This window comes from Rhynchophorus ferrugineus, unplaced genomic scaffold, assembly GCF_030347505.1.
Source record: "Rhynchophorus ferrugineus isolate W39M unplaced genomic scaffold, kcgeb_rfMv2 rfM2, whole genome shotgun sequence".
In the NCBI taxonomy this organism is placed as follows: Eukaryota; Metazoa; Arthropoda; class Insecta; order Coleoptera; family Curculionidae; genus Rhynchophorus; species Rhynchophorus ferrugineus.
The window spans coordinates 24,858,156-24,873,206 of NW_027472581.1; the positions used below are offsets into that span (position 1 = coordinate 24,858,156).

Genomic DNA, 15,051 nt, shown 5'->3' on the forward strand with positions numbered 1-15,051 from the left:
TCTTATTTATATATTAATTTAATTATTTTGTGTTATAAATACACATATAATCTGTAAGGATGGTGTGAGGTTCGCTAATGTAATTACACATCGGCAAAAACTCCAAACAAGTTGTTTATTTTCATTTCAAGACCGAAAAAATATTAATAGTATAAGAAAATATAATTATATATTAAAAGTCACTCGTTTATTTTCAATACTACTCAGTCTAAAAAATTAATATTTCTGATCACTACTAAATTCAGAGTCTATCCAAATTTAAAAAAGTTTAGAAAAATAATAACTACCTACATGTTATAATTATTTTACTAATTTCTGCCACTTCTAACTGACTGTGGTCCATTAAATATAATGTTCAACGTTTTATTTAAATGATGTCTTTATAAAAATAACTTTTTGTAATTATTATTACAAATTTCCTTTGTTTACTATATTTATAAATAAAAAGGCTATTATAAGTGACTATTCTTAACAACAAAGACATATACACTTGCTCTTGACTTGATCTATTTTATTTTAATTTGTTTACTTTGTGTTTAATTGAATTGTTAATTTCACTGAATGTTTATTTTAAAGTTTAAATGTCGTTTAAGTCTTATTTATGCGGTCAAGAATAAATTAATGAACAGGAATTTTTATATTACTCAAGTTTCAGTTCCATTTAATCCTTTTAATATGATATTATATCAAATTCCGAAATGTAGCCAGCAGTTAAAACATACAAAGATTACTTGATACAGAATGGTCTGTCATATTTATACGTAATACTTTGCTAATTAATTTTTACAGTAATTTAATTAAGAGGCTATAATACCTTAGAGTGTTGAAACATTCCAAAACTTCTCGATGTATTAAAATCAAATTAAACTTTATGCAAGTATTCACTTGTGCCTATCAGGTGGATCCATTCTATACCTGAATTGACCATTCTTATGCGTCCGATATGTATGTATTGTATGTACGTAACATAATTTAAAATAAAGGAAATCATTGTTTTTGTTCCTTCTGTTCGTTCGACACGTTAACATGACTTAATAGATTTACAAGTTATGATGCGTGAAGGGTTTAAAACAGTAAAAAAAAATTATGAAAGAATTTTTGACTTATTGAATACCCATACAAAAAGATACTGCGAATTAATGATTAATGAACAGCATCCAATGCCCACATAAAAATAGCCGATTTATATTTATTCAATAAAACAGCCAATGTATGTCATCAAAATTTATGACGCCAGTGCCTCGCAATGTTTTCGTATCAGCTTAGAATTTTGGATTACAACGTTTGCCGGTTTGTAACCTCCTAATATTATCACTAATGTTTTGAAGATTTTTGTAGACATTTGACAACAGGGCCAACCAGTAAGTGAATTTGGTTTAAGGCCGAACTGTAAAACCGAATGAAATGTTTAACACAAACTATCGTTCACATCTTACAAACTCCGTAAAAATGTACATGGAAATACTTAAATGGAAGGCCCTATTTTACCCGAGTTACTTTGATTCATTCAATGGTCAATGATTAATTACCTTATTGAGAAGCAAAAGAACTAAGACCTAAAATGTTGAATCGCCATTAATGATGAGTTATTACCCAAAAAATTGGCAAAACCTATGGACAACACTTTGCCGAAACTACAATGTACCAATTTCTTTGAATAAAGTTTTAAAGTTGCAACACAAGACTCAAAAAATTATTCGTACACCCTATAACGCTTGAAATATCATTCTTGAAAAGTGTATGTACAAGACAATAAATAAATTTTAAAAAAAAACAAAGTAACCTAACTCCTTAAAAGTTTAGCAGAACATCGGTACATGTATTATTACACGTACCTACATCAGTCCATAAAGGTGTATATATTAAGATAATTAGTATCGTATTTTATAATGGAATATAAATTAAAATATTTTATTCTTCAGAGGTTTCGAAATACAATGTACAATATTACCGTAATAATCAATTATGTCCTATTCCTGTATTAGGTTGTACTTGTACCAGCATATAATATGACTGGCGTGTTGCATTTGTTAAAACAAATCAATAATCATACATGTTAATAGGCCAGCTTTTTAGTTTTTCTATTTAAAGTAACATACATCATTTCTCTGTAGAACATACACATACTAACTAGAGCATTGTTGCCAATTTCTAGTAGAATTTATTCTAAACGTTTGGCGAAAACATTTTTATATAGATTTATTTCGAAAAGTGATTCCCGATATTTGGCAACGTATCTCGACTTCATATCAATTTTATTATATAATTTATTTATATTGAGTCTGGGGTGTCAAAAACGTATTTTTGTCTTAATAGCCTTGCCGTCAGGTGATTACTCTATTATTAAAACAATAGAACAAGCTTTCTATTCGGCCACTGCAAACTAAGAGAAAATATTCTATTACATATATTTGATCTGTATGATTAATTACAAAAGTGAGGACCAATTAAGTTCCTCATTTATAACATTTACGAGTGAATTTTTTTTTTGTTTAGATAAAGGTTTATTTATCGCAGCTTAGGCATCTTTATCGCACAATTTTCAATATATTTTGCTCTGTTTTTAGAAAAAAGACGTAAAAAATCAACTAACCTCGCTCAAAAAAGTCCCCATATGCTCATCATCCATAAAGCAAACAATTTAAAATAAGTTCAGTTTTGAAACATTGTTTCGATCGACTTAGGTAAAAAACGAAAAGAAACAACAAAATAAATAAAAAGGTATATTAATCTTCAACACAAACGAACAATCTCTTCTAATCAGTGTACAAAAACGGAACAATATATATATATCGAACACAAAAAAAAACTTGCATTTTCTGCACACTTTCTAGAAAAAGTGAAAACTGTGCGGTATTACCGCCAAAAGATCTAATTCCTCCGGGAGGGATGACTTCCAAACTATTTGATGGGAAATTCTGGCCAATAATTGATGTGATATCGTTGAGTGCTACCCTCGAACAGTCGATCTAACCAATTGGGCAATCCATCCAAAAGGTTTCCCTGCAAGAGAACTTCGTCCGATTCCGAATCGGAACCATCAGAATTGAACCCTATAAATGATCCGCTTTCGCAATCCTTTTCTGTTGCCTTGATAATATTTCTTGACACCTAAAAAACATTTAAATGTTATTAATATTGCTTTTGGGTGAATATATAGGCATATATCCTAGATTTATTACAGTTTTGGCTACATGTTTTAATCTGAAAAACAAAAACATCTCCATATAAACTGTGAATGAAAGCCTCTATCAAAGCATACATTAAAGCAATAGCACTAAATCCTCAGGGAATCTTTTAAACTGGGCGGATATTTGTATGCTGATGATGGATCTACTTAGTTAATTGTATAAACATTTGGAATAACTACTCTCCAAAATAGATTTATATCAAACAATAATAGTGCTTTTTATTTTTTAACTCACTTCGAAAAAGTAGGAGGTTCTATGTTTTGCTGTATACATATTTTTTAATGTATGTTCGCCGATTTATCCGTGAATTGTGAACCAATTTTCAAAATTCTTTTTTTATTTGAAAGAGTGCACTTCCGAGGTGGTCCCATTGAAGCCAAATCAGGATCTATTGGAGGGAAGGGGGGAAACTGAGGGAAACCTTCAAATTTCAAAGGCAGGTACAAAGTTTTCACATATTTGTATATAATGTTATTGCAGAGCTGATGTGGAAAAATTGGAAGTCGTTCAGTGTAAAAGCCTTTCGTTTGGATTCGGCGCCGACTTCAAAGTAATGGGTTGGTAGTAGTTAAAAAAATATTGTAAATAGATAAATAGATTTAGGTAGGTATTAAGCTACATTTTTGTGTATGTAGTAGAATATAAATAAAATACGTGTTGTAGATAGCTTAAATAAGGTTTTTGTTTATTTTTATTTAGTTATTACGATTATTATGTACATATTTTATTTTTAATTTTTTTTTCTTGTGTTAAAAATCGAATTTGATTATTTTTAATTTTTAGTGAGTTCCTTATTTATTTTTTGAAGTCGGTTCAATTTTTTTGTTAAAAATATTTTAGAAAGAACTTTTGAACAGATTGATTGAATTGAACAGATTCAATTATGTAGTCGTTATGGCCTTCAAAATAATCGATATTACATATTACGCACTTATACAAGCGCTTCTTACAATACACAAAATAACTCTAGAGTTTGTTCTTTCTGATCTCATGTATACTTGCTGTTTTAACACGGAATATGGTGGTTGGGGTATTATTAATGTTGTTCATTGTCAAACACTCATGAGCAAGCAATGGAATGTGAACAGGTAATATAATGATGACTAAAAATCCATGAATTGTTCGCTGGTCATCCTAAACATTTATTTCCTTTAATTTGTTCATTTAGGCTGTTTTGCACTTTATACTATCCTTATAACAAAATTTAACTGAATATCTCTGATCCATTATTTGTGGAAAATTCTAGCAAAACAAAAAAATTAACCCAATGCAATCAGACCAACACAAAACACAAAATGCCCGTTACTATTTCAATAACTTTCCTTAGTTAATTGCTTACCCTAACTTTATTTTCTTTGTGTTTGGCGTGAAACACGCAAAAATACTTTCGATGGCCATTCAAAACCAGCACAGTGCCAACGCAATTTCTAGGATTAATGTTTAGCTCCCTCTCCTCGAATAGAGATAATTGTAGAAGTTCCTTATACCAAGTCAGACCACGTTCAATGTACATGTACGCGAAGTGCAACGTTTTGTTCCTTAAACTTTTTTATCAGTTTCCCTATATTTGATGATGTTATTACACTTACTTTCGATAAGGCCAAACTGCACGATGGAAAGGCGGAATTAATTGTTGCCTAGATTGCATGTCTAAAATGAGTAACACTGTTCTGCAACCTGGTTTCAGCATTCTGACCAATCCATTATATTTTTCAGATCGCAGTTCGTACAAACGAAGTTCCTGCTGATGGGTGTTTGAATTATTGTTATTGTTACCAGAATTTGCATTAGCTTTTTGTTTTTTGATATCCTCTTCTTCTTTTTCTCTGTAATTTAGAAAATATTTGCTTCAGTACCAAAATTTTTCTGTAGTTAATAGACTTACACTAAATGAACCATTACATATCCAATTCCTAAAATAAACAATATTGTTCCCAAAACGGATAATCCAGCTAGGATCTGTTCTTTCCCTAAATTATCATAGAGGGATTCTAAAAACTGTGACATTCTGATTATTGTCCTTCTAATAGTTCCCACGGCATGTTCATCAAACAAGTCCTAAAATAATAAATAATTTGAAATTACAAATCAAAATAAGCATTCAACTGATACTTACGTTTACATATGTTTCATATGACAAGGTTTCAGTTGATTTTAACAATTTTGTAATGGTTTCAACTAATTTAGTACCTGTGTCATTCAAATGACTCTCTAGCTCCCATTTAGCTGGCATCCATTCATACCTTATCAAAGAATTGTCTCTCCTCCAGAGCACAATAATTCTTAATAAAGGTTCAGTAATATCTCCACCTATTTTAAATAGAAAAACAGTTAAATAAATTTAGGGATATATTAATAAAACATACCTGGTGTAAGAGCATTTATAAAAGATGCTTGCTTTTTATGATAAATATAAGCAAATCTCACTCTTTCCACATTATATGGGAAATTTTGAGCATAACGCATAAAAGATTGTCTGTGGGGATCATGTATCGATGACTCTTCAGTAACTAAGACCACACAGAGTTTTTTCCGTGGTTTATTCCATTCACTTGGGCAGAGTGCTTCCAAAACTTTCTAGAAATATGATTGAAAACATATGATTCACATGATATTTTAAAATACATGCTTACTTGAGATGAAAGTCTGGGTAAAGCAAGGTACTGATTTGATGAAATAATATTATGTAATGTTGACATAGGTATATCCTTCATACTTATACTAGCCATTGGGTAAGAAATATTTTCATTAAATAATAAAACTGTATCCATATCTTGTGGCACTTGATAATGAGAGTGAATTTTATCTGAAGCAGCAATACTAAAAATATTACTCATTAGAAATATCAAATTAAAAACACATGTACACCTACCCAAAAGAAACTCTATGTCGAAAACTATATGCTGTCACTAAATATCTCAACTTTAAATTTTGTTTTGAGGGAAGAATTAGCCCTCTCACTTTATTATCCTTCCATCCACTAAGAAAATCTTCCAAGTTTTCTTCTTGTAATTTGGAAATTAGTTTATATGGAAATTTGTTCTTGATAAACTCTTAAAATAAAATACAATAAACTTCTTTTAAAACTGAAAGGTATCCAAATCATACCTATAATTTTAGGGATATTACTAATGGTTTCCTTATAAACATAAACATTGCCATCTAATAGTAATACTAAACATGGTAATGTGTGAACATTCAAGCGCCTACTTAAGTTCGGCTCATGTCCAGAATGTACAGTAATAAAACGTATACCTAAGGGTTCTAAATTATCTACCAACTTTCTGTAGTATGGTGCCGATTGTAAACAAGGAAAACACCAGTCAGTGTAAAAAAATATTACATAGGGAGTCTTTTCACTTTTTGGAATTATAATCTTATCATACTGCCTAAAAATAAGCATTAAATAAACATAATAAACAAATTTAAGAAAAAACTCACTTTGAATTGACAGACAATTTATGGAAAAACATAATGTCATTCTCTTGAAAATTAAAGTGAGCCCCACTGTGACCAAACATATCATCAAAAGGATTTTGTGTAAAATATGTCTTAATCGGTATGTTAGAATAGTCATTTTCAGTTATTCCTTTTCTGTCATATAAAGCCCTTCTCTCTGGATCAGAAAGAAGCTCATATGCTTGTGTAATTTCAATAAACCGATGTTGAGCACTAGAAGACTTTGATTTGTCAGGATGCCTAAAAAAAATCAATTAAAATATATCTTATATTTTATTGAAAAAAATAATTATTAAAATATAAATACTATTTGTTATGCATGTATTATCTTATAAATAATTCATGATCTTACCATTCTTTTACCAACTGTCTGTAAGCTTGTTTGATTTCTTGTGATGAGGCTGTTCTATGAACACCTAAAATTTCATAGGGGTTACCTAATTCAGCTAAGTTACCAGCAATTAAATAAATAGCAATGAAAATAATCTGAAGCGAGACTTTTTTAAATATCCATGACATTTTCCTGAATAATACCGATATTTAAATTAAATATTACTAAATATATTCAAATGTTTATTTGAAAACTAGGGCAAAGGCATTATTATTATTGATTTTTCTACGAAGTGAGTTCTAAAAGATTGAATCAGAAACTATTTTCTCTGCGAAAATCTGACAAATGACAATTATTATTATTTGACATATATTTAAGGTTGGTCGGCTTGCTATATTTCTAGAAACTATATATCTCGAAATACGAAATAATATAAAATAAATTTGTAATATAAAGTTGTTGATTAAATTATTTCTAAAATGGATACAATGACATTACGCTTTAATAACTCTCTTAATTTTCAGGAATTTTCAACTTATGGTATATAACTTGGCAACATTGTAAATTAAATATCAAATCCATAACGAAGGTCATGTGGTCTGTCATGATTTTTTGCTGAAAGTCTTAAATTAATTTGAAAAACGAGAAAACGATTTTAATTACACTAGATATTTACCACGTTACGTTAAAACTACACGGAAAACCTTTGTGATAGTATCAAAATCAGTCTGTACTACGTTATTTTATTTAATACCTTTTTTCTCGTGGCTTTATTTAATCAAAATTCTAATTTAAGTCATAAACCATGTCCTCTCCAATATATATTGAAGAAGAACTCGGCCGTAAATGGGATAAATGTTTATCAGATTCTGTAATAAAGTTTGGTAAGTACCAGGCTAAATAAGCTTATTTAAGAAGGCTGTTATGTCATCACTGTAAACAGATATGGCGAAATTTTATTAATTTCTTTTACAATAAATTGATTTTTTTCTTTTAGGCGGAGGTATAGTACTAGGCTCAGTGTTTTCTTTACTGTTCTTCAAAAGAAAGAGGTGGCCCATTCTCATGGGAGGTGGATTTGGTGTCGGTATGGCATATTCTAACTGTGAAAAAGACCTCAATGCTACAATTCGTGGTTGTGAAGTGGCATCTCAAAATCCGCAGAAATAATTATATTTCCCCTTAGTGCATATGTTACTAATTTATTTTATGTAAATTATATGTAGCATGTATATATATTTTATATTAATCCTTGGGTTTTCAATTAATGGATCATAGTAAGTCTTAATTTAGAGATCAGGCAATTGGATAACCAAATAGTGTGCACATGGTGCTGTTTTTTTTTAAATAAAAGTTATAGATAAAGATATCTCATTGGGTTCATTTATTATAAATCATACACTGGTCTATTTTTTTACTCTATTTATATAGAAGTCTCAAAACAAAAGTAACTTAAACATACATAAAAGGATAAAAAAGTAAGACATTAGAATAAGTGTATTCATACAAATACATAGGTATAAAAAAATCTTCAGCATAAAGTTCAAACAAGCATACACTAAATCTTGTGCAATTCAACAAATCACTGATTTATTGTGTCATTTTTTTAAACCATACTTGAGAGGCTTTATGGTGAAATATATTTTTTATCTCTAACTAAAATATAATCTTATTTTAATATGTTACAAATAAAATATAAATAATTTTAGAAATGTTGACAGGCCAATTTTTTTTATCAAGGCAGTATTGTACTGTAAAATCAGAAGGAATTTTGTAAGAAAATAGTTGCCAGCACTACAGGGCATAATTTAAGGGCCATATTTTGCTTTTTTCTTTGTTTAATTTACCATCATATAAATAAATAGACATAAAATTACAATGACATAAAAATAAGAAAGAATCCTTATTTTTATACAAAACAATGGTAGCCCTTTCATGATGCCATTACACTTCTAGATTAGAGTATTTATTTATATATAGACAAAAGCCTAATTGAAAAGCATGTTCAACTGAAAGCTTTTTACACCCAATATAATTTCTGATTTACCTTTTAACAGTTTCTAAACTATCACAAGCAACATTTTAATTATCCTGTAGATGTTAGATAAAACAAAGGACTAGACAGATATTGGAAATTAAATTTTAGATATTTCTAAATGCTATATTTCGACAAAATGTAATAATTAACTAGAATTCAGCAACATTATCATTTGTGTCATGTCCAAATACCACCCAAAATATTCCAGGTCTAAATATATGTATATAATTGTGATATTGGATTAAAGTTTATATGTTCCTCCAAAATAAAAATGGTTTAAGCAGTTTCATTATTAGTAGGTCCAATTTTTAAGAAAAAATATCAGTTATTTTGATGATTAAAAAAATCATGTAACAATTTAGTTTACCACATTATATATTTTATTTTAAATAACACCGAGAAACATATAAACTTTAACTAATTAAATCTAAATTATAAAATATAATAAATATCCTTACATACATTATCTTAGCGCATTCCAGACTTTGAGTGTGTTATCAGCCACTGTAACGTAATGTCAATGTTGTCTTTCTCCTTGCATGAAATGGAATAACAACATATTTCACGATCTTGTATCGCAGACAGATTCCTATAAATATCAAACAAGGATAGAATATTTTTCAGTGCAGACAAAGGTTAGTCAAAACATACATTCTCTCAATAAGACCATTTTCATCTAAAGCTTGTGGTTTATCACGTTTGTTACCAAGAACAAGTACAGGAATGCCTGCCAATTGGGGTTTATCCAACAAGTTATGAAGCTCATTTCTTGAAGCTTCAATCTTATCAGGATCTGCTGCATCAACCATATAACTAAAATGTTTATTTTTATACTAGGCAATTAAAGAAACAAAAAGCACTTTACTCACACAATAGCATTGACACCCCTACAATACCTTTCCCACATGGATCTAAACCTTGGTTGACCACCAATATCCCAAACTTTAATAGTTACATTACCTTTTGTAATTTTTCTCATGTTAAAGCCTACTGTTGGAATCATATCTTCACTGAATTGTCCAGACTATAAATAATATTTTTTCATGTTTTTATTGATTTTACTTAATATTGAGATTTAAAGAAAAATGTTAATTACAACAAGCATATTTTAAAAGTTAAATGTGTTATTAATAAGTTATTGATTTTTACAAGTAACACTAAACATTTTGTAATTTGAAAATACTAAAAACATGTTAAAATCTATATTTAATTTTTTCAATTGATATTTAAGATAGACATATATAATTAAATTAAAATATATGTAAATTATTAGTTTTATGTCACAAATATGTTTATATTTCCGATAAATATACAATGAAAAAAAATATGTTAAATAACTCAAACATTTTTGAAGAAAAATTCCAAATGTACTTACTGCAATAACATTAACAAATGTAGTTTTCCCTGAATACTGTAGCCCCACCAATGTTAATTCCATTTCTTCTTTCCAGAACAAACTTCTAAACCAGTCTAATATTCTATTCATAAGAGCCAACATTTTGAATATAGTAACAAAACTTAATGTATGTACCCTTCGTTTATTTGAACCGTTTCAATAACTACCTAGACTGCCTGAGATTTTATCTAACTTCCAGACAATAAAAAACAGTTTGTAGTTTCTTAAGATGTCAAATATGTCAACTGAATCAGCTGTTTCTGTGAGTCGCTGTTTTTATAATAGCTAAATTTATGACGTCATACTCTTTTAAATAACAATACTTGAAAAGAAATATTATTTTAGAAAAATATATAATACGATATTTTTTAATAAATTATTTTATTTTATTTAATACATTTCTTATTGATCTGTTACATCAAATTATTCCCACACACTACATAGAGCTCATGCAAATAAAAGAAGAAGAATGTATTTTAACCTTTACCAGCCGGACATAAGTGTATATCTGCTGTCTAGTGTGGTTGTTTGTCAAAATGCTGTTTTAGTTTTTTTAAATATTTAGCGTCATTTCATCGTATTTCATAGTTATTTCTGTTATTTTTAATTGAATTTTGTACGGATATAGTTTATAAAAGGATTAGACATGACTAATGTTCTCTGTAAAACAGCAGTTTTACGTATTTATCAAGAAGTTATTGATGATGTAGTGTCGGGCGTTAGAGAATTTTTTATCGAGGATGGGGTGGATGAGCAAGTATTACAAGACCTCAAGCAGTCATGGGAGTCAAAATTGGTGGCCAGTAAAGCAGTTCAAAGTGAAGAAGAAAAACCAAAGAAGGAGCATGTTATAACATCAAATGGGTTTTCTAAACAGCAAATTCTACCACAAACCCAACATGCACAACCATCTACAGCGGTACCTACAGCTCAACCAGTAGTTGAAACTAGAATGGTACCAATACAGATAACATTACCTGCCCAACCAGGAAATGAGGGAGGCAGAGTATTAACCATACAAGTAATTGTTATTTGTTTTAAAAGAATTATTACATTTTTACAAAAGTAAATATCAAGTTTCTTTTGAATTATTTTATAACCATATGAGTTATTAATTCATGAGTCATTAGTAATTTACTGTTAATTGTTGTGAAGTTATCAGGTTATATATTATATATTAAATGGTCATTTCCTTTTACATCAATAGGTTAGTACATAAAAGGCTGATATAAAATGAGTAATGTTGGCTCACTTGAAATTATTGATAATATAAACAAGTTGTTTACCATTCACAATATTTTAAATATTAGATTACACTATACTTATTTCTTTGATACATTATTTATATATGGTTTATTTATATGCCTGCAAGACCTAAAATTTTTAATAAATTTTTTGGTAATTAGTACAGTATAGTACTAGAATATAATTTTCATTAATTATTCTTAACATAATGAGTCTTATGTTCTGAAATAAATTCTGGATCAACAAAACAATCTGTATAATATAATAATTCAAATGATTTATTACTACAGGTGCCTGCTACAGCACTTCAAGGCAATCAGCTCCAGAAAGTGTTAACAGGTCCAGTAATCACAGCAACAATGGGTCTCCCACCTTCAATAGCTTCATCCCTATTACAACAACATGTTAATGCTGCATTCAACAGCCAACAACAGACAGTCTCAATCATTAATAGAAATGTAGCACAGACTGATGGTGCTAACGATGACCAGGATGATGACAAAACCTTAGAAATTGAGTTTGTATTACCCAAAAAATCCAAGAAATCTACCAAATCAAAAAAGACAACTGGCAAAGCAAAGAAAAGAAAGGTAACGAAACAATTGGATGGGTCCATGGATACCTCAGACGAAGATGAGGATGGATCTGATGATGATAATGAAGATGAAGATGATATTGACGGGGAGCGGGATGATGAGGATCAAGAAATCGAAGATGAGGGGGGTGAGGAAGAACCGTTGAATTCAGAGGACGACGTGTCAGATGATGATCCAACTGATCTCTTTGATACAGATAACATTGTGGTTTGCCAGTATGATAAAATAATACGAAATAGGAACAAATGGAAATTTCACCTAAAGGATGGCATAATGAATTTGAACGGTCTGGACTATGTCTTCATGAAAGCTACTGGTGAAGCAGAATGGTAAAAGGTTTTGTGTAATTGCACTTTGAGTTTTAACAGTACATTTGCATCAGTGAGTCAATGATGATATTATGTCTGGTTACAATTAAGTGCCAAAGGGTTTTTAGTTTATGTTATGCTTCTTATGTGTATTACAAAATTTAAGGCTAATTCTATTTATCATACGTACAATGATTATATTGCACTGTTTACCTCTTGCCATAGACCATGTAAATATACTAATTGTAGGTACTTTATAGCTGCTTCAAATTCTTCAGTGTATTTATAAATGTATAAGATTTACCAGGTTATGTTGACTGGAAGTGTGTTTGAACAAATTTTGATTATATTTAATATTGGGAAAGAAAAATTAAAACAAAAAGTTGCATTGCTTTGGAAAGATCTTATTTTCAGTTAGTAGGGGAAATATATATAACTTTTTTTAATACGTTGAACGCAATATAAATGTGCAATAATAAATAACAATACCACTACAATTTTTCATTTGATATAAACTGGTAGCCTGTATATTTATAATACGCAGCCTATAATGTAATAATATAAACTAGTGCACATAAAAATACAATATCTACTCTAAAGTAACCACTGTTCAAACTCAAAGCGAAGCGTCATAGCCATTTTGTAAATAATATATATTATTTTGTTTCTATTATTGTGTTTTAAAGGTTAATTAATTTTGTTGTTTCTTAATGTCTATTAAGCAGGCAACTAAATTCTACTGTAAGTTTTCTTTTTCAATTGTTTTTCTTGTAAAATTACGGTTATTAAATAATTTATAGAACTGATTTTATTTGTTTATTATTTTGACAGTTTGAGTTCAATACGTCTTCATTAACTTTAACATGTTTTTAAGTCCCGCAATTTAAGGAATATTGCCAACGCTATGATCAAAAGTTCTATTGGCTACTAACTTGCTGTAAACTACAAGTATTTCTTGCTTATAAGTATTATTAGAAACGGACATATTTACATAATTGCGTAAATCGACTGGGCTATACAAAATACAAAACTCAAACCAACGTGCGGTTTTGTACAATATTAATAGGTAGTAAGCATAGAAAAAATCGGGAGTAAGCTTTAAATATATGTAATAAATATATTTATTCAACAACAGTCATTTCATCGTATGACCTTGCATGAAATTCGTTCATAAAAAAGTGCGCAGTCGCAATGCTATTTAGTTTTAAGTTAAATATTCAAGTAGCTGGGAAGCGCATGTTTATATTTCACCATGAGGTTAAACACCAAATTGTAATATCCCAGTATATCTAGCAATGAGTTTGTTTAAGAAAATTATTAAATTTTTTTAGGCATCGGGTTAAGAAGTCTCTGAATCTCTGAAAATACCAAAGCAATTTTCTATTTATTTTTAATAACAATACTTAATATAGTATTTTAAGGAAAAATAATTTTTATCGTATACATTATTAATATAAACTATTTATCAGAACCAGTTTTAAAATAAAAAACGTTTTTGCTAATATCTAGTGTAAAGATAAACAAAACAGGTTTGTGTTTATGGAATATTGAAATGATAACTTTTATCTACTGTACGAACACAGTTATTTTTATTTAAATAATTCTAATTGAGACAACAATTTGACATTTTGAGTGACAAAACATTTGACGTTTGACGTTTATATACAAATGATCCTGAAAAGTACATATTAAGGAGTATACATTATATTTATTCAAATGCCATTTCATGAAGTAATATCTAATACATATTATTAGCCTTTTTAATTGTACGTCTTAAAATTGTATTATTTCCTTATCAATGAATATCACCATTTAAAAAGTAGAACTACATCAATTAAAAATTGGTTAAAAACTTCTTCCTCATAATAAAACAATCGACGTTTAATTATTATGTTCGTTTGACGATAAACACAGTTTTCTTTGCTATTTAGAATTTTGTTAGTTATTTAAATAATCAAGCTTCAAACCATATTTAACGAAGTAGTTCAATATAAACATAAATATATATCAGTAAAATTAATTGTATAGATAACCTTAACTAAAATAATAACTTTAGTCTGGTTTATCGAACACTTAAAACAACAGGGGTAATTAGAATATGTTCTTAATGTTAAGTATATTTATATAATGGATGTATCCATGATTTTTTAACGGATAAAATATAATTTTCTTTTTTAAGTTATTCAACAAATTAACCACTATGGGATATACATTTTTGTTGACGTTTTATAATTAACGTTGTTGCGTTAGACGTTGAATGATTATCGATGTGTCTTATTTGGTCTCCTAAATAAGTTACAGACAAATCGAAAACCTCAGATCATCAATGGTGGATATATATACTAAGTGAATTAATTGAGATTGCATTTTGACATTTGATATCACTGCCATTTAGGTTAGGTTATAAGCGATAAAAAGGAAAAGAACGTGAGGTTAATCCATAGAGTAGTTATTACGATTACTCATTATTTATATTTTATTATTATC

General features: G+C 28.9%; 4 protein-coding genes across 4 annotated transcripts; 2 read left to right on the forward strand and 2 right to left on the reverse strand.

The window, feature by feature from the left end:
• Positions 1-2,710: 2,710 nt before the first annotated feature.
• On the reverse strand, positions 2,711-7,331 carry l(3)80Fg (dnaJ homolog subfamily C member 16 l(3)80Fg). Its single transcript, XM_076394405.1, has 11 exons — positions 7,003-7,331; positions 6,633-6,890; positions 6,300-6,580; positions 6,064-6,244; positions 5,825-6,011; positions 5,558-5,768; positions 5,308-5,501; positions 5,077-5,249; positions 4,781-5,017; positions 4,531-4,729; positions 2,711-3,111 (listed from the first exon to the last, which is right to left on the reverse strand). The coding sequence occupies exons 1-11, from the start codon at positions 7,167-7,169 to the stop codon at positions 2,902-2,904; spliced, it is 2,298 nt and encodes a 765-aa protein (XP_076250520.1). The 5' UTR covers positions 7,170-7,331; the 3' UTR covers positions 2,711-2,901.
• Positions 7,332-7,555: 224 nt separating this feature from the next.
• Positions 7,556-8,350, forward strand: LOC143190242 (MICOS complex subunit Mic10). Its single transcript, XM_076394423.1, has 2 exons — positions 7,556-7,865; positions 7,979-8,350. The coding sequence occupies exons 1-2, from the start codon at positions 7,787-7,789 to the stop codon at positions 8,149-8,151; spliced, it is 252 nt and encodes an 83-aa protein (XP_076250538.1). The 5' UTR covers positions 7,556-7,786; the 3' UTR covers positions 8,152-8,350.
• Positions 8,351-8,388: 38 nt separating this feature from the next.
• Positions 8,389-10,668, reverse strand: Arl8 (ADP-ribosylation factor-like protein 8). The gene is made up of 4 exons (XM_076394419.1): positions 10,395-10,668; positions 9,889-10,043; positions 9,671-9,832; positions 8,389-9,608 (listed from the first exon to the last, which is right to left on the reverse strand). The coding sequence occupies exons 1-4, from the start codon at positions 10,515-10,517 to the stop codon at positions 9,488-9,490; spliced, it is 561 nt and encodes a 186-aa protein (XP_076250534.1). The 5' UTR covers positions 10,518-10,668; the 3' UTR covers positions 8,389-9,487.
• A 239-nt stretch (positions 10,669-10,907) lies between these two features.
• TfIIA-L (Transcription factor IIA L) lies at positions 10,908-13,370 on the forward strand. The gene is made up of 2 exons (XM_076394415.1): positions 10,908-11,436; positions 11,951-13,370. The coding sequence occupies exons 1-2, from the start codon at positions 11,062-11,064 to the stop codon at positions 12,587-12,589; spliced, it is 1,014 nt and encodes a 337-aa protein (XP_076250530.1). The 5' UTR covers positions 10,908-11,061; the 3' UTR covers positions 12,590-13,370.
• Positions 13,371-15,051: the final 1,681 nt, after the last annotated feature.